This window comes from Gobius niger (genome assembly GCF_951799975.1).
Source record: "Gobius niger genome assembly, chromosome: 13".
Taxonomy (NCBI): Eukaryota; Metazoa; Chordata; class Actinopteri; order Gobiiformes; family Gobiidae; genus Gobius; species Gobius niger.
The window spans coordinates 23786050-23805468 of record NC_136864.1 but is presented as its reverse complement, the minus strand read 5'-3'; the positions used below and the strand labels follow the sequence as shown (position 1 = coordinate 23805468).

Sequence of the window (19419 nt, the reverse complement as noted above, 5' to 3'; positions counted from 1 at the left end):
GCAGAGGTGGGTGGAGCTGTACTGTCAAAACAGTTACAGCGATATTGCGCCTCCGAAGACTTGAATGATCAGATTGTGTTAAGACATCTTTACTGCAAATCATCACCATTTCGCTTTCGGTTTGACAGAAGATTCATTTGAGGGTGCACATGTTGAACATCATATTATTCATATTTATATTAATTGCAGCCCTTACATTGTGTACTTGCATAAACATCGTCATCGTCGACTGGACTGGGTTTATTGAGCCTGCACTAACATTCATGCTATATCCTCAGAGTGATTCGTAAGACCGAGTTACTAGTACGTGATGAAGTTTTGGATGTGATCTATTATTATTATAGACCAACTGTTAGACCAAATGTTGAAGTCTGTCTGCTGAACAACTTTTCTAATGTTTACTCTCCATCTGCAAATGAAAACACTCTTTCCACATTTTAAGTGGATAGACGCTTTATATAGTATTCCTTTGACCCTTAAATAGAGAATAACATGTGAGATTGACATACATGGAACATGCTTCAAAGCTGTTTAGGCCTGCTGTTCTCAGCGTGGTATTTTTAGATTTAAATGCTGTCATCTCTCCCAGCTTTTCTTGTTTTCTTTCCTCTCTCTGGCCGTTGCCCCCTGCTGCCTTTGAGCGCTGTATCTAGGTTAAACTCGGTCTTTTCATGCCCTCTTCCAACAACTACCTTCTGAACTGTTTAACTACCATTGCCAGTATATGTCTTTAATGTGTAGTTAGTTAAAAGCAAGTATAAACACAGTGGTTACAATCTATACCTGGATGTTACTGGCCTTGGAGCTTCTATAGGCCTGTAAAAAGGGATGAATCAAAGCGCCTTGCCCAAGGACACAACAACATGACGCACAGGCAGGAGCTGGAATCGAACGGCTGACCTTTGGTGGGCAAACATATAACTTTCCCCGATATTCCTTTTTTAGTCAATATAAACCATGTGAGATAATGCAACCATTTAAACTTTTTAAGTAGCCTTTCCTAAAGTGCTGTAAAACATCACCTTGGTTCATTTACCTGAGAGAAGACATTGAACTTTATGTCAGCTTTTAAGATAGGTATATTAACAGCAAACTGCTATTTGACAGTTAAAAGCCAAATTTCTCCATTAGTTTTAGTTTTTGTTAATAATTTCACTAATACAGCACTATCTTTGTTTTTTTCAGCCAGAAAGATGATCAAAAATAATCCAATAGGCCCACACAGGTGCATATGATGACACCTGGGTCTACGCTTTTACTTGGAAACCCACAGTGCCTTTTTTTTACTCGCTTATTTTTAGAGGCTGAAATGATGGTGGTGGCGGCTGCACCGGCGAAAGGCAGAGAGTGCAGGTGAGACGCTCTCGGATCTTAATATAGAGCCGCGGTTTTGATGTTAAGACCCTTCATTTCTCTCCTTTCAGCCAGTGGAGCCGCGTTACCCTTAAGCCCCGTGCGCCTGATCCAGGTACGACTCTCCCACCACCTAGTGGTAAACATCCCCATCAGAGCCTGCGCGCGCTGTCTGTCTGCTCTGGACCTGTTGCGTTTACGTCCGCGCAGTCGCTCATTATAGATGTCACTCTTCACCCAAAACACTGGTGCGTAATTCGCTCTGAATCAAATCTGGTGAGAAAGAAAGAAAGACAGAAAAAAAAAAAGGAGAAAAAAAAGTTAAAAGAGAGTTCCCACCAACGCACGCCCTGCACGTTCCGCGTCCCCCGTCCGCGTCTGTTTGTGTTCGTCTTCTCTGTGTGCCACACGCTCCTCTGGCTCCCGGCCACTTATCGGTATTTATAGCCATGCAGCGGCACAACCACCGCTCCTGAAGGAATCCTCGCACCTCCAGAAGCCACTTGGAAGCCGAGGTCGGGCTGTCGCCTTGCGGGGAAGAAGACCCTTGGCCATGAAGGAGAAGAGCGCGACGCCTCAAGGTAAAGTCCCCCCTCTTTTCCCCCCCTCCACCTCCTGTCTCTTCCCCTTTGGCTAATTGTTGTGTTTTTGCATTTTTACGCGCGCATCACTTTTCCACCTCCAGATGAGATTTTGAAATGTCTGTTCTTGGAGGGTTTTTTTTTCTCTTCGACTTGTTCCAGTGTCAAAACTCTGGAAGAAAAAGGTTCCTAATTAGCCCATACCTGTTAAGTGGCTACTTAATATATTAGTGAAAGCCTCGGCGACCCGCAGCTGACGTGCACAAATGAGTGGAAAAGGCGGGCAGCCAGTTGTTTCCACAGAGTCGGGACTAATTAAAGCGCGCAGCTCAGGGACTCGTTTGGGTTTGAAAATCTACACAAGTGAGTGATTTTTTTTCTTCTCCCCCTTTTCTTTTTAATTCAAAGATTTCACGCCTCCAGCCGCTGTGCAGATCATGGAAGACTAGAATGTCTAAGTTATCAATATCTCTCAGCAATTTGAAGATGCGCCCTACAGGTGAACGAGATAGGCTGCTGATCCGACAGCTGTGATATTTTATTCAATATGTGCTGAAGATGGGGCAGCCAGACGTGTTTGGATGGAGCACCACGAGGAATAGATCAAAATGAGTCATTGGCTCTTTGGAATTTGTCTGTAGCCTATCCTGCTATCACATAGCCTCTACTGCACACTGTAGGGCTGCACGATGATGGCAATAACAGATTTAAATATATCAATATCAACAGTATTAATGCTGTATTTTACGAAACCATTTCAAAACAGTACTTAAAAAGGAAATTGAAAAAAAGAAAGACTACAACTCAACTTTAATACATTTTTAAGTAATGTGTTTTTGTGGCTGTGTCAGATGGACCTTTGTGATTTTGGCTTAACCCCGGATACTTTGTGACCAAACATGAATTCATAATGAATGCACAATCATTTAGCTGATATATTGTGCATCCCTTGTCTACATAAAAAATAAAGCATTCTTAAATTCATATTTTTATTTGGATGAGCTCAAGCTTTGTAGATGCCCCACAGCCTCTGTGTTGACTGACTCACTCTGTCTGTTGCACCTGGACAGTTTGCTGCCAATTGGATCATTATAATACAGCACCGGCGTGTGTGCAGCCCTGGTGCTTAAGACCAGCTGCTGCGAGCGGAATAATTGTTGCACATGCACCCTAGTGCGTGTGTAACAGTAGTATTTGTACAGCAGGGTTTATTTGAGCTGTGTACTAGTTTCACTACCACTAAATGGTGGTTTACTGGTTTAGTGCTCAAACATCTGGGTAGAAACATTGGCTGTTCCTCTATTAAAATGTACAGCTGTCTCAATTTACCAGATTCGATATCTATTTTTTTCTCTGTAGAGATTTGCTTATAAGGCACAATTAATCACAATCAAATCTTGTATTTGATCTGTAATTTTAATGAGCAGAAGCCGCCTTTGCCCAATGCATCTCAATTGGTGGGTTGGGACCCAAAAGTGGAGGCGGAGCCCTTGTCAGTTGGATGTGAGGATTTTTTGAAAAGTATTTTATCTTCTGAAATGATTTAAAAACAAAAACACGACTTGAATTCATTAACGTGTGTGTTTCTTTATCATATTTTCACTTTTATAGTTTTTTTTTCAATGATGAAACCAACAATAATCTGTGGGAATTTGTATAGTTTTACATCACAGACTCAAACCAAACAGTATGATGGTATTCAGTAACCATAACGACGTGTAATTAGGTCGTGGCTTGTGGTCATAGGGTGATGGTGGGTCCTGACCCTGCACCAGTTGAGAGCTTCTGCTTCAGACCTCTACTGACATGTTCTGAAACGCATGCGATTCCAGTATTAGGTTAGCAGTTCATGTACCAGTAATCTCTCAAATGTTAAAGCCACAATATCGAAATAGCACACTGTGAGTAGTACGGTGACTTCCTGTGCTCCTGTTGGTTGGTTTCAGTTGCACCGCACACTCGTTAAGGTCACTGACCCGCCTATTTAGACCATGTCCCACTTTTCATTGCTGTAAATGTGTGTTTTAATATCAATAGTGCTTGAGTCGAAAATACAACATTCACACACAATTTAAAATGTGTGTTTTGGGAGAATGAACAGCCAAAAGGAGGCTTGTTAGAAAACTTGACTTTCTCTTGTCTGTCCTTCCATGCCCACCAATTTTATTTCGCTCACCTTAACACTATTGTAAGTATTGAAAATCTAAACCATTTGTGTTGACTTTTGTACCCCAAACACTGCCGCATCTTAAGGTGTCATTGTCTCTGTCCTCCTTAGCCAAACAAAAAAAGATCTTAGTCATCTTTATGAGGATTTCTACTTTCCGGAAAAACATAACCTAGGCTGTCATTTTAACAAGGTGACGTCATGTCTATCCTTTCATGCTGTTCTGACATTATTACATTATTAAGCAGTCTTTGTGCGAAGTCGGGGATAAAAAGGTGGTATAACAAAAGAAAAGATTGCGGTGCAGAGCCTTACAAAGAAAGACGTGTTGGGTGATCATAAGCTACTCTGCACTAAAAGGAAAAGGTATACTTTGCCATCCCCATAAGACAATGTACCCTTTTGAGCAATCTGTCCGGAGCAGTGGGTGACGGCCGAGCCTCTTCAGATCATGAGCCAGGGTCTTGGAGGAGGATGAACCTCAGACCCCCTGTGTTTTATGATCACCGTACTACGCAATGTTTTTTTTCTTTTTTAAACCAAAACTTGTGTACGGAAATGACTTTGGGGAGATCAGCGTAACTCCAGCCCGCCTTGTCAATCCACATTACTCCCCGTGACTGTTTTTTTTTCTGTGTGTCGAAAACCCGCAGGACAATCCGTCGCAACAGCAGCGGCGCCAGTCTAAAACCAGTCCGTGTCTGAGAGCCCTGTGGAGCTCCTGGTTTGCTCTACAGTCACAGTGACTCATCTCCTTGTATGCCGCATTCAGTCACCTTCCTTTCAGCCGTGGCTCATTGGCGATGACTATTCAGATCATTGTTGCCTCATCCCTCCAAGATATAATGTCCCTTTTATGAGGAAAAAAAAAGAGGTGAGATTTCACATTAGGACCCTTATTAAAAAGAAAAAGTCTTCCAAATGACATGGTTTTCCTCTCACGAGTAAACCAGACAGTTGTCGTCAACACAGCGACAGCAAATGAAATGTGAATGGGCCTTGTTTTGTCGCAGGTTGGGCCCGGATACTGGACAAGCTAAAATGTCATGTCGGACTTAAAAAATATCAGTAAAACTTTAGTTTACAGCCTGCAAGTTCCATGTGTAGGAAGGTAATTTAAAGTGTTACCAAAATATCCACACAAACAACTTCCATCTAGGCCTAGGTCACGATGACAAATTTGAAGTTCGATGTATTGAGGCAGGAAAGTATCGCGATAAACGATATTATTGACTCTGACTATACTAGACACTGTCAACTCTCAGGCATAAAATGACAGCAAACCTTTGTTCTAAAACTGCATAATCACATCCTAAAATACCACACAAGCTGCAATAAACATGAAATATAATGCAACTCAATTTGCTTCAGTTAGAAATCCATGCTGAAATGCTAGTAAATGTACAGACGATAAATACAGAGCCCAAAAATATATCGTTTATCTGTTATTTATTGAACGATAAGACGATATAGTAGTTATCGGGACAGCCCTACTTCGATCTTTAGTTTCAACTGTTTCACTCCATTTGTGCCATTACTGTCTGCCACTGGGTTGACGATTCTAAAGCTTCATATCATTAGCCGAGATTGACCAAAGATTGCCATCCCTTCATCCCGCCTATTCCTATTCCACACAAACCCACAGCAGAGCCACACAGCTTCCACATAATGGCACAACTGTCCTCTTTATTACCAGCCCAGAACATTAACTACAAGGAATTACAAGGTGCCATAATCCGACATCAAGTACAGAAGTCTTTCCCCATTAATTTGAGTCGTCCCACATTCTATACATCCCCGAGACGTCTTCCACTTCCACCCACTAGGACTATTACTGCTATTATTCCTGCATGGCTGATCATCAAAAGCCCCGGCTCCGCCTAACATATGCACTGGCTGGTAATAGGAGAGGGGGGGAAAGAGAGCGGACAAATTGTGGCTTTTGTTGTAAATTTCGAATGAATTGTTTGGCGAGAATGGGGTGTTTTCTTTTCTTTTTTTTTTTTTTTTGTTCGGCAGACAATCGCGCTGTGCAGAACGCGTCCTGCATACACATCGAGGATGACTCCATTTCTCAATCAAGAATTGAGCCGTGCAAACCGATCGAATCGTGGTTAAATCTATGGCCAGTCACAAATATCGGCACGGTGCTTATTTTTATTATCAGTTGCTCTGCGGCTGATCTCGTAGTAGTCACAGCATGTTATTATCGGGAGTGTGTTTGTTGGAGGAATAAAGTAGAAACTAGTTTGTGGAGTGCGGAGGGTTTATTTGTTGTTGAAGCTGAAGTGTTTTACAAATGTTTCAGTCACAAACCACAGTGAAGACATAACATTTTCAGACAAAATCGCGATTCTTAAACCAATGTAAAGGGAGAAAAGTGTTGTTTATGATTGGCCATGTTGTCATTCATTTTTAGGGCTGCGTACCGTAAAGCTACACCAGTCTGGTATCAGGAAAAAGGTTTAAGTACTACTAGTATAGAAAAACTGAAAGTATCGAAAGCAGGAACTGGAAAAAATCTGTAGATCCAAGTTTTCATGCTGTTGGTCCAGGGACAGCCTTAAAGGAAGGGACTTGGTTGTTTTAGCTCAAATAAATGATTGTTTTCCCACCATTTTCTCTTGATATTGTAGCTGAGGCCAATGCTGTAAATTCAGATCTTCCACACAGACATCACTGTTCTGTTTTCTGTCTGAGAAATATTTTCATATAGGTATTGGAAAAAACATCGTTCAGGTATCATTATCGAAAACCAAGTATCGCTAAAGTACCAGGATGGATTTTTTTTTTTTTTTTTTACGATACTCAGGTTTTGGAATTGAGATTAGATTTAGGATTTATTTTAAAGCTTACATTCAGGACATTGCACATTTAAACACGACTGGGAGCATTAACATGTGAGAGCTGCTAAACTAATACTAATTTCATAAGGTTTTCGTAGAGATCCAAACTAGGAGGTTAGCATTATTATATCGATTAGTCGTGCGGCCCTAATTGACCTGCGCACGGTGCTGGGCCAAATTCCCCAGGTGGATGTTGTCAAACGCTGGTGTCAAGTATTGTGGACAAGTGGGTCTATGGGATAATTAGAGGTTGGTAATTGGGAGAAGAAGGCAGGTTGTTATGACATGCGTAACAAGCCTCTATGTTAACTAACTATTAAAAAAAAAAAAAAGCATAATCTTGTTCACCCTAACAGCTAGTTTGTTCAAATAGGAAAGAAAATATATCAAATTCATAGCTCTGGAAGTTCTTTATTGTGCCTTTTGGCTTCTCTGTGCCTCAGGAAACAATCTACTATTAATTTATCAGAAATCTAAAGGTTGATCAATACTGACTTAAGACAGGAGTTTAAGATCCTACTTGCGACAGTCATGATACACTTGTTTACCGTCCGAACTGAATTTCGAAAAAGCTAACGCTAATATTAGCCTTAATGTCTGGATGCTCTATTGTGTTTTGACACTCAGCGCCATGGCAACGGGAGACAGTGTCTTTTCCCACATATTTGCTGTATTGCACTAGTCGTGGCCATTCTTCTGTAATCAATGGCCGCCTTTTCCTTCTATTTTTAGCACTATGGTGAGACTGCCAGCTCCCAGCCTTCAAGATGCTCACCAGTTCAGACCAATCCCTGCATGTCCCCCACACGGAGAGCCTGCTGCGCCCGCTGCCCGGCCACAGTCCGCCTAGAGTCCAGTCGTCTCTGTCCCTCCCCGAGCCCGAGGCATGGAGGAAGAGCAGCCCTACTGTGCGCCATGGTCTGGCCCAGGGAGACCGCTCCTGCTCGCTACAGGTCAGGAATATGATGATTGTGATGATTGTGAAAAAGAAAATCCAACACTGACGTCTCAACTGCGGCCACTTCAGCACTATCCCATTTTGCACACACGCAAACACAAATCAGGCCTTAAGTTCCTTATTTGTCTTATACATACACGTTGAATCCCAAAAGGATGTCAGAGGGAAAGCAGCCGTACTGAGTTGTCCTCTTCATTTGACCCCATCCTTCATTGCCGCTTCTGTCAGGAGAAGTGAGCACAGACTCAACACCAGATTTTAGGAAGGAATAGGCCACCGTTTTTCCATACTGAGATATGTTCTTACCTTAGCTTTGACGAGTTCTTTAGGACCTGTCTGGTCTTCACCCGTGCCTTCAGTCACGTAAACACAGCGCAGACGGCGTTAACATTTAGCCTCTCCCCCTCTCCTCTATAGCTCTAAAACAGGTCAAGATAGAAGCTACCAAGCTCTTCCACGTTTTCCCTATTTAAATATGGTTACGTGAAGTGTTCCACTACAAAGTATAATTACACAAAATTAAACAATGTGGATTTTCTAAGCGGATAAAAGGGGGAACTATATTGTAAAGGTGCGTACAGACCAAACGCGCGTCCACGCCCCATCTGCCTCTCGTTGGACGCCAAACAACGCCGCTTCACACACTTCACACTCGCGACAAACGCCTGTTTGCTGGCGCGTGAAGTTTTGCAAGCGTCATACATAGGAGGCGTGTCTGTTGACTCAGGGCGCACTCACACTTGACATCCGAACCTGCCACTCTCCAGCTCGTTTGAGGAAAGGCCTGGATGCCCCGAACGGCCCGCGCTCACACTTACACAAACGAACCGAGCCGTGGCCGAGCACGAGGAGTTGTTTACAAGTGTACGTGAGCAGCAGCAGCGCAACATAATGCGGAAGAAAAAAAAAACCTAAACAGCTGCATGAAATAATGTCTACTATGAGCCCTGTCAAATCTCTTCACTCCACTTTTCATTGCATTTTACTACAGTTTAACAAAAAGGGCTGTGGTGAATATAACAGTCGATTTTAATAAAGTAGAGAAATAGAGAAGTGCGCGTCCCTCTGTCCCGCTCAGCTGAGGCGGGGGGAAGCAGCACCTGCCGCTCTGAGCCTTTATTTGGAGTCATATACAGCCTTCAAAACAATGCTGCGAGAACAGAAGATCTGACGCTCAGTTTATGTCAATCATTGCTGCTTCGGCCACTGGTTAACAGCTTTATGTTGGTGAACTCCTGAAGTCTGCGCTTTACGTTACAACAAAGCACTTAACACGAACGTGCACCAAAATCACAAGCGATCTAAAAGCACCCGCAGGTTTGATCTGTCCCACTAAAGCCTGCGGCCAAACCGGGTACAGCAGCAGAGAAGCTCGGACACAGGGCGGGAGAAGCGCAGCCGCTCCCGTAAAGTCAGCCCGAGACGCGCGTGAAGCGGCCAGGGCGTCGGGAGTGAGCGGTCGGGGAGACGAGCGGTATGTGGCCGGGGGTCCGGGGGAGCCGCCCGGGAGAGAAGCGGTCGGGGGCCGGGGAGACGAGAGCGAGGCAGCCGCTGCTCTGTTTGATAAATACAGCCTTTTCTCACTGTTTTACGTGACAAATGCACCCGCCCATACAACAGCCGCTTGTATCCGTGCGTGTGCGCAAACACGAGCAAACGCGAGCCGCGCTCTGGCCCCCCCTCCTCCAAGCGGCCAAAGTCCGGAACCGAGTCCGACTCGGGCATGGTTTGTTGCAGGTAACAGGTGACGCCTGAGCCCAGTCAGCATCCCTGATTGGTTAACAAGGCATAAATGAACGCACGTGTAGATTGGATTCCTTGAGTGCATGAAGCAGTGGGCGTGGCCTCCCTGTTCGCTCACCGCGCTGTTCTCCCTGGCTTTGACGCGCGTCCTTCCTCATCCGCTCGCGTTTGCTACGCTTAATACGCGCGGACAGCTTTGCTTGCATTTCAGAGCGCGTTGAAGCGCCTCTACATAGGGTTAACATGGAAGCTGGAGGCGCGGACGCTTTTGGTGTGTACGCACCTTTAGGCGTAATAATACCAGGAGTAGTTCGAAATCCGCGCAGTAATCTTCACTTTACTGCGCAGTAATCTTCACTTTACTGTGCGGATGCCAAACTACTCCTGGTATTATTACGCCTTACAATATAGTTCCCCCTTTTATCCGCTTAGAAAATCCACATTGTTTAATTTTGTGTAATTATACTTTGTAGTGGAACACTTCACGTAACCATGTTTAAATAGGGAAAACGTGTAAGAGCTTGGTAGCTTCTATCTTGACCTGTTTTGGAGCTATAGAGGAGAGAGGGAGAGGCTAAATGCTAACGCCGTCTGCGCTGTGTTTACGTGACTGAAGGCACGGGGGAAGATCAAACAGGTCCTAAAGAACTCGTCAAAGCTAAGGTAAGAACATATCTCAGTATGTAAAAACGGTGGCCTATTCCTTTAAGTTCCTTATTTGTCTTATACATACACGTTGAATCCCAAAAGGATGTCAGAGGAAAAGCAGCCGTACTAAGTTGTCCTCTTCATTTGACTTTCATTGCCGCTTCTGTCAGGAGCAGTGAGCGCAGACTCAACACCAGATTTTAAGTTCATAGAGGCAAAGATATAGTGGAAAAAGCAAACTTCACACAGAAAGTTTTTGTCGTGTCTAGTCCAAGAAAAGTACCTTGGACATTCCTATTATGAGGCAAGAATTCCAACCACTGCACAGTCGCTGTTGAGACGGCTGCTAAGAATAATACAGAGAACTCTCTTGAAGAACTCCAATCTGGTCTCATTGAATATTTTCCCCTAAATACGTGATAATTACAATAAGAAGAATGCAGACTAATTGCTTGCATATACTTAACAAACCATATAATCAATGCTCATAAGCACCTGAACATGTGGGCGTATGAAACATGTCGTGGTTTGGACTTATTGTGGTTTACATCGAAAACGACATGATGACCCAAATGTAAGATAATAATAACTGGTAGGAAATAGGGCTGGTAGTTTTTTTCTACACCCCTAACAGTAACGATTCTTGCTTTTCGATACAGATACCTGAACAATACTTTTAACAATACTTTTTCTGTTACCTATACTAAAATATTTGTCATAAAGAACCATAAAACAGAGCAACGATCTGTGGAAGATATGCAAATTTACAATATTGGGTTGATCTGTAATGTCAAGAAATGTGTGAACAATGGGGAATAATTGGGGGGAAAAATGGGGGGACATTTTGGAAAAATTGTGCCAAAGGTTAAGGAAAATGGTGCAAACACTGGGGAACAAATGGGGGGAAATAGAGAGAAATGAGTAATAAAAAAATAGCAAAAATTGGGGAAATGAGAAAAAAAAAAGAGGAAAAAATGTGTATAAAAATGTGAGAAAATGGGGCAAGCATTGGGCAAATAAAATGGAAATAATGGGGAAAATAATAAATAAAACTGTGGAAAAATGGGGGGTGGGGGGGGTCATTTATTTGAGCTGGAACAACCAAGTCACTCCCCTTAAAGCTGTCCCTGGACCAACAGCATCAAAACTAGAACCTAAAGATAGAAAATTACAACACTTTCATTCTGACTCCTCCCCCCTACAGGTCCCCCACTCTGTCCCGGAGCTCCAGGGACTACCCCCCCGGGCGGCCAGCTTCGACTCAGCCAGCCCCCGGGACGACTCTGACCAGGGCTCGGGGTCCCTCAGCCCCCACACCATGCACCGCAGGAGGGGCGGCCTGGTGGAGCAGAAGCATGTGATCATGGCTCACCAAGCGCACAAGATTCAGAGCACGCCGCAGGCCCGCAGGAAGGAGTGGGAGTGAGTAGAAAGGATGCAGCGCCTTTTTAAATTCAATGTGTAAAGATGATGACTCTCCATGGAGCGGCATCAAATAGCAGCGTAAAGAGGTTCGGTCGCACCAGTGATGTTGTGCATAAGAGGAAGAGGCAGGGTTTAAAAATAGACAAAACAACGCCATGTCCTGCTTTAAACATTGGTCACGGATCATTTTCTCCTGTACAGCTTTGTAGTTGCAGAATATGAAAACCACAACATTTAAAAACAACAACAGAAAATAATGTCCTAACACCGATTTTCATTTTCCAGAGGAGTTGTTCTCTGATATTTATGTTATTTACACGTTTTTGGTTGAAGAGTGGATTTAAAAACTTGAGTGGCGGAAGTGGTGGCTGGGTTTTCTCAGACTTTATTTAACCTCTTAACTCCCGCCTGAACCGAGAGGATCTTTTTCCTCACGTCATCAGATCATTTTTTTGTTGGGTGTCATTTGTCATTTTTTTGGTTACATTTTTGTCATTTTTTGTCACATTTTTGTCATTTTTTGGTCACATTTTTATCACATTTTTGTCACATTTTTGTATTTTTTTTGTCATTTTTTTTGTCAATTTCTTGTGACATTTCTTGTGACATTTTTGGCACTTTTTCATCCATTTTTCGTCACTTTTTTGTCAATGTTTTCTCACTTTTTTGTCACATTTCCATCATTGTTTTTCATCTCAGTTTTGTTGCTATTTTCACAGCTTTTTTCCAGAAGCTTTTGGACTGGGGTAAAGCCAAACTGGAGAAAATGTGCTCGGTTCAGGTGGGAGTTAAGGGTTTAAACATTATCCAAATAAATAGAGGAAAACTTATATAAAGTTTGAAGTGAAGCAGGCAGAAGCTCAAGCTTTTTTGTTTCACTATTACTGCAAACATCTTATTTTACATTGCTTTGTCACTCAAAAAGATAATAACAGTGCTGAAAACACTTTTTTTTTTTTTCTCAACCCCCCATGTTATTCCCGTTTTTTCCCCTATTTTAAAATTGTGACAGAAGCGAATCAGTTATTTGATCACTCATGACCGTGAAGCACACAATTTTGATCAGAATATTTAATTGCAGCTTTTATATAAACCAAAACAATTTGCGCTATGAAAGTGTTTGGTATTTTTTCTTTCATTAAAAACAAATGCTCCATGGTCACTCGTTTCCACATTTCTCTGATCAGCCTCCGTAGTCCTGTTAATCACCAAATTTTCCAAGTGAAAAACAAAGCTATGGGAATCCAGGGTGCTGAGGATGGGGCAGCACCCCCTGGTGGAAGGTTTGTACATTGCAGGCAACATTGACAAATAGGAGATGAGCACAGAAAAAGCTCGTGTCTCTCAGCAGTTCTGGGGGAAATAAATGTGAATTTTACTTGTGGAGCGAGACAGAATTCATAATATGAAGGTCTGTATCCGTATTCATTTCTATTTTGTTAATAAATAGTCATTATTTGATAAAAAGGTCAGTCCATTTTAGCGACCGTGAGTCACCATTTTCGATTGGATAAACAGTGTCGAGCCGGGCTATTGAAAAACCCTGCGGTTGAGAGGTTCAAGCGATTGCCCACCTAAACGTATAGTGCATTGTTGCTTGGTTACAGTGGGGTTTGCTGCACGTAAAGTAGGCAAACATACACTGGTGATTCATATCCATAAAAGAATGAAAATAGCAGTTTGCTGTGGACGTATAATTTGGTTTCTCGTAATCACAAGCGGGTAGTGTTGAACTGGTGAACTCAACAGCCACGTTTCCCTGATTATCTGCCTCCTAACACTTGATTTTGAAGAGGTATTTTATCAGCATAACCCCGAAGCTCCGCACATACCCCCGCCCCTGATCCAATCCCACAATGCTCTGTGTTTCCGGCCTCCGTCGCCCACTCCATGAGCTCTCCACCACTGCGCTCTCATGGCCCTCATCACACGTGCTGCTCTTGTACATTTTCATTGTAGTGCTGATTAGAAGAGCAGCAAGTCCTGTTATTAGTTTGTTCTCCAAAATATTTTCACCAGAAGAGGGAGTGAAAGTATGACTTGAAGTAAAAGTAAAGTATAGTCAAGGAGACCCACTTGTGTGAATATTGTGACTTCTACCCACCCATTCATAATATAGCTTCTTTTCAAATAAAGTAAAGTATGATCATTATTATTTCTTCGATTTCTTCAATTCTAGATTCTGTATTTACAAAATAGTCTGAGAGAAGTTTCTTCATTTTTCAAATACTGAGCCATGAGTGAATAGCACTTATTGTGACAGACCTACACTCAAATATCACCTTGATCGAAATGACCCATTGAAATTGTAAATAGTCCACTCTTCGAACAAGGGACCTTCAAGTTTAATGCTAAATGCACTTTCCATTACGCTTCAAAGCCTTTATATCACACCAAGGGGAAGAGCAGAGAGAGATGGAAGGTTATACATTAACCATGGAGATGGTTCCATCACCTGAGAAAACCTACCAGAACCCCTGTGCATGTGACACGTTACGCACCATTTTTGCTAAAACGTTGTTAACACAATTATATATTTTAGAGTTTACAAAAATATTATACCCAGCTTACTTTAGTTTGACTATTTTTCTAATGTTTATAGTTTCACTTCCTCATTGGACACTGACAGGAAGTGACATAGATAGAGGCAAACAACTTTAAACTTTTGTCGTGCAACCATGTTAAGTGAATAAGAAATGAGTCAAACTGCTATGGAACTTTACCTCTATCTATAGATACAGACGGCATGTTTAGAATTGCCTATATATGGTCAAGTTGGAAGCAGACAGAGGGGGGAAACATGAAAAATGAACTTTTCCCTTTTTTCCCATTTATAAATATATTTTTCTACTAACAAAGAGACAGAAACATGGAGAGGGGCAAAGTGGTTCCACAGCCCAGAAATAGGCTACTGAAAGCAGTACTAAGTAATTTGTTTACCTTAATAAACCCTTTTCGTAGTCTTCTGGGGGTAATACAAGTGTTAATGGAATGATAGGGGGTTCATCTCCCCCTGGTGTCTCTGGCCAGAAAACCACAATTGCAACATCCCTGCCTCCGGGTAGGTGTCACCAATACACACTAATGGAATCACAAAGAAGAAGCTAACAGGCTAACGGGCAAAGCTAACTGTGAGCTAGCGACACTTAAACAGTATTTACTGCCAAGTTTGAGTGAAAAAAAATATCTCCATTGTGTAATTGGATGTACAATATCCCTCTCTCGCTTTGTCTTTTCTGTCAGCGTAGTATTTACTCTCACGGACAATGAGTAAAAAACACAACATGCTGTGACACCTGCAGTGGCGCTTATGGCCTCTAGGGGCATGAGTTACTTAGCACTGCTTTAACAAATGGACAGTGCTAACCAGGAAGCTAGCCAAGCTTGCATTAGCTTAAATCTACATTAGCTAACGAGTGTTGTTTTTCACTTCTACCATAGAAAAATTGTGGCTTCTACTGAACAAAGAAACATCCATATGGCAACGATTCTGGCTTGACTTTATTGGTGTGTGTGATAAATCTGTTTGTAGTCCGCCAGAAAACGGCTAAAAAGAGTGAAAAATTGTGACTCATGAGAGGTTTTCTTTCCCCTCGGCAAGGCCTCGCCTTAATATGACACGTCGCCGTCTGCATCTATGTCATCTTCTGTCAGTAGGTCAAAAATTCTAATTAAATAACTCTGCTGCCCAACATTTCTTAATTAAATTGCTTCTTCACTGATATAAAATGATCATTATTACTTAAAACAGATGCCATCCATTTAAATAAGCCCTATTTTCCAAAGTATTAAAACCTGTCATATTCAATTATATTACAACCGCCTTATATAAAACGCTATACTGTCTGTGAAGTACTGTAAGTGTGGCTTATTTCCTACAGAAGGTAATCGCCACAAGTCCACTCCCAGATTGGAGAAGCGGACAGGAGCGATTAAGCTGTTATTAGCCCTAATGGAGCCAGTGAAATGACACTAAATGACTAACTGAGCTTCTAACTAGGTTTCTAAAAATACCACAAGTGGGCGTTACCGTTACATACTGTAGCACATTTTCATAGTTTGCACTTTTCAATTCGTTCCATATTTACACAACCCACAAATGTCGCACTCCTTGAAACAATCACACGAACTAAAAGGTGGATTATTTATTTGGCATTTGATTGATATTATGTTATCAGACTAAAAAATAATAATGCATTGGTTCGTACAGGTTGTCTGGACCCTCAAAGACACTTTATATTGTATAATCTTTTCAGTGCACTGCTATTGTAACTGCATTCATACACAGACGAGGGGGTGAAGCGTCTCACCCAAGGACTCAATAACAAAAGTCTGATTCAGATTCGAACTGCCAAACTTCTGTGTAGTTTTTATTAGAGGTGGAGTTTTCAGATCATCATGAGTGTCAGACTCCAATATGATAACATTGGAATAATAACAAATAGATAGGGGTGTAAAAAGCGATATGAGCTATTCAAGCACACAGCAAACTCATTTGCTGTGTGTACTCTGTGACATTGTTCAGTCTCTACAAACAGGTCTCGTCCTTCACTCTTGTGTCATTCTGAATACACGATGTTACAAGAGACTTCATTTCCAAAAATAGATATCTTTTTGTTCATAAAATCTTTGGGTTTTTGTGCCTGGACGCTGTGAAAGGCACAGAGTTGTTTTGATTCGAGTAACTTCATGTTTCTGCAGCACTAAAATAGGCCTTGTCTTTAAAATCACGGCTACACAAAGAGAACATTGCAAGCATACTGTGCTTTTACGGCACTTCACATTTTCCCTCGGCTTTAGTAACATTCGGTAAATCCATTATTACTCTTTTCTATTGTATTGACTCATCGCCTGCACTGCGCTCTTTCGTCCATTAGGGGATGCTAGGGAATCAAAGTAGAAGCACAGCGGGAAGTGGCATTGTATGAGGCCTGCTATGAAGGCTATGAAGCGAATCTCACTTTGAACAGAATGTAGCAATAAAGCACTATTTAATGATAAAGAAATACCTAAGCAATGCAGTTTCAAAGCTCTCCCAGGTAAATGCATAGCTTCTGTGACATAACCGGTCATAATAACGTCTTCCACTACGCACAGGGCACTTTGATACGCAGGTAATCTCCCCCCTGCCATTCCTACAGTATGTGCGATGATATGAGATACGGTTATTGGGCAAATTAAACGGACATAACTCGGAACTAGAAGGATGTCTGTTGCTAGGGAACAGAGAGAAAAATAAATGCTAAAACCACTCCAGTCGATGCTGCGTGAAGAAGAAAAAAAAAAAAAAGCTGGTGCACAATTATATAAATGCTCTTCAGAGTTCTGGCCTGGTTTAAAGTAAAGCCCATTAGCTGGCCTGCACAGGAGGAGCGTTGAATCTGACAAAGCTTTGACATGTAGGGACACACATCTGCATTTGAACATGAAGGGCGTCCTGCTTTAAAGACAGCATAATGTGACAGGATTAGTTGCATGTTTTTACTTTTGTTGTGTTTTGTTTTGAAATAGAAAATGGCTTCGCTCTTCACCCGCTTTCACCGGGTGCCTAAAGTTGTAGATTTCCCAGTTCAAACCTCTGTTGTGAGACTAATGCAATGTTAGTTATTATCAGTTTACATATTGTAAACTAAGAAAGTTATATTTATACTGATGCATCATTTATTCTGAACACTATTTTTCTCAGGTAAATGTCTGTTAACTTGAGATAGTTGCAGAAAGATGGACACTCACCTGCAGCTATCTTAGTTTAGCGCAGCAATCCGTATGTCAAAATGCTGCTGAATTCCTTAAAACAATTAACCTCTTACCACCCGCCTGAACCAAATGCATCCTGTCCTCTTTGGCCATTATGTAGGTCTGTGTAACACCTCATTTGAAAGCTAAGACCCACAAAACTGATCTTTTTCCTCGCGTTGTTGCTTTGTTGTGTAACCTTTTTTATGTTTTTTTTTTTTTTTCTTTTTGGTCAAATTTTTGTTGAGTTTTTGTACATTTTTATTTTTTATTTTTGTCACTTTTTTGTTGAGTTTTTGTCACATTTTTATTTTTTATTTTTGTCACTTTTTGGTTGAGTTTTTGTCACATTTTTGTTGAATTTTTTGTCACTTTTTGGTTGAGTTTTTGTCACACTTTTGTTGAGTTTTTGTCACATTTTTGTTGAGTTTTTGTCACTTTTTTGTTGCGTTTACATCCTTGTTTTCTTCTCATTTTTTGTGGCTGTTTTGGTGCTTTTTTTCCCCAAGAAGCTTTTTGATTAGGGTAAAGCCAAACTGGAGAAAATGGGATCCGTTCAGGTGGGAGTTAAGACGTTCAAGTGATGTCTGTAAGTTTGCAAAGTGAGATAGAGTTAAATTTGAAAGTCAAATTCGTCCCCTCTTTTTTGCAAAATGAGGAGAGCGGGAACAGAATTTTCCAAAGTAAATGATCAAGCTCCTCCCCCTCCCCTCCTGATTGGACTTGGCAGGCTGGCTCACAGGAAACGCTCGTCTCATTGGCCAACGCAGGAGGATGCTAGACTCTGATTAGTTGCTGAAGTCCGGGAAGGAGGGACTTTACAACAAATAATATAGATGAGATATTGTTAATTGCTTTACATCAAAATGCAAGGCCAGGTGGTCCATTTTGCACATTTTATAACATTTATAATACATGCAAACTTCCAGATTATCACTTTAATAACCTTATATACAACAAGATTAACTTTTATTATGTACTTCATTGAGACAGGGACAGTTCATCACGAAGGAGACGGTGAACCCACGACACTGAGGTGGGAAAAGTGGCCCTACATGTGAGCAGACTGTGCCAAACTAAAATAAACTCTTACAACATAAATCTTAAAGTTACCTGTTTGTCTCACCTTTCTAAAAAAAAAAATATGGCTCTTTCACCGTGAGCCATGGCGAGCAATCAGTTCGTTTTTGAGTCCAATTTCCAAAGCCATTTTTCGAAGTGATAGGCTGCGGGCAACAAGCAGAACCTACTCCCAGATTTTGCTCAAGTGCATTTGTTTACAGTGTGGTTTGAATTACATTTATTATGCTTCCCGACGAATTGGGGGGGCTCGTGCTCGCTGGTCCGGTTGGGGGGGGGGGGTCGAGGGGTTCTACGGTAGATCTCTGTAGGAAGACGGTCGGTGCTACTATTGTGCAACGCGGCTTTTGTTGGCAGAATGAAAAGAAGCGAGTAGGAATTGAAGAGAGAGCCATGTCGCTATGGAAACAACAGCAAAGCGCACTGCAATCGGAGCGGCGGAAAAGACGCACTGTTTGCAAAGACGGAGAGAAATATTTTTGTTTGAGGTGTAACGGGGGGGTTAGTATTTTAATGCAGAGTTTGAATGTGTTAATTATACAGCGCTTTCCAATTCTCCCCTTGACAGGTCGTTGTGGAGGCTGGAGTCGCCGGCCTGTTTTGCATGAGGCGACACCCCACGCAGATTAGGTGAAAGCAGCAGTTTTGGGAGCTTAGTTAAGGGCTTATTCATAGATCCTGTTAAATCTATTTTTTTTTTTTTTTCCCTTTTCCGTCCCCCAGATCTCGACTTGTTTGCCAAGCATAAATTTCCCACTCTCTTGGCTGCGTTCGCAATCCCCCCCCGCCCCGTCTTAGGCGTCACTCAGTGCCCCATCTACATACGGCTTTACCTGCTATGGGGCGCAGACCAGACTGTCAGTCACACGCTTAGCATATCTT

The 19419-nt window shown here is 42.0% G+C and overlaps 1 protein-coding gene across 4 annotated transcripts in view; it reads left to right on the top strand.

Moving 5' to 3' along the window:
• Nucleotides 1–1690: 1690 nt before the first annotated feature.
• Nucleotides 1691–19419, top strand: part of cacna1eb (calcium channel, voltage-dependent, R type, alpha 1E subunit b) — a 74094-nt gene continuing 56365 nt past the window's right edge. For 3 of the 4 annotated variants that reach the window (XM_079569103.1, XM_079569105.1, XM_079569102.1), the window contains exons 1-3: nt 1692–1934; nt 7680–7900; nt 11501–11718. In XM_079569103.1, the coding sequence (XP_079425229.1) occupies nt 7715–7900; nt 11501–11718 (404 nt within the window). In that variant the 5' untranslated portion in view covers nt 1692–1934; nt 7680–7714. Of the gene's footprint in view, nt 1935–7679; nt 7901–11500; nt 11719–19419 lie in introns of all 4 variants that reach the window. The other variant, XM_079569104.1, reaches the window with a different exon arrangement.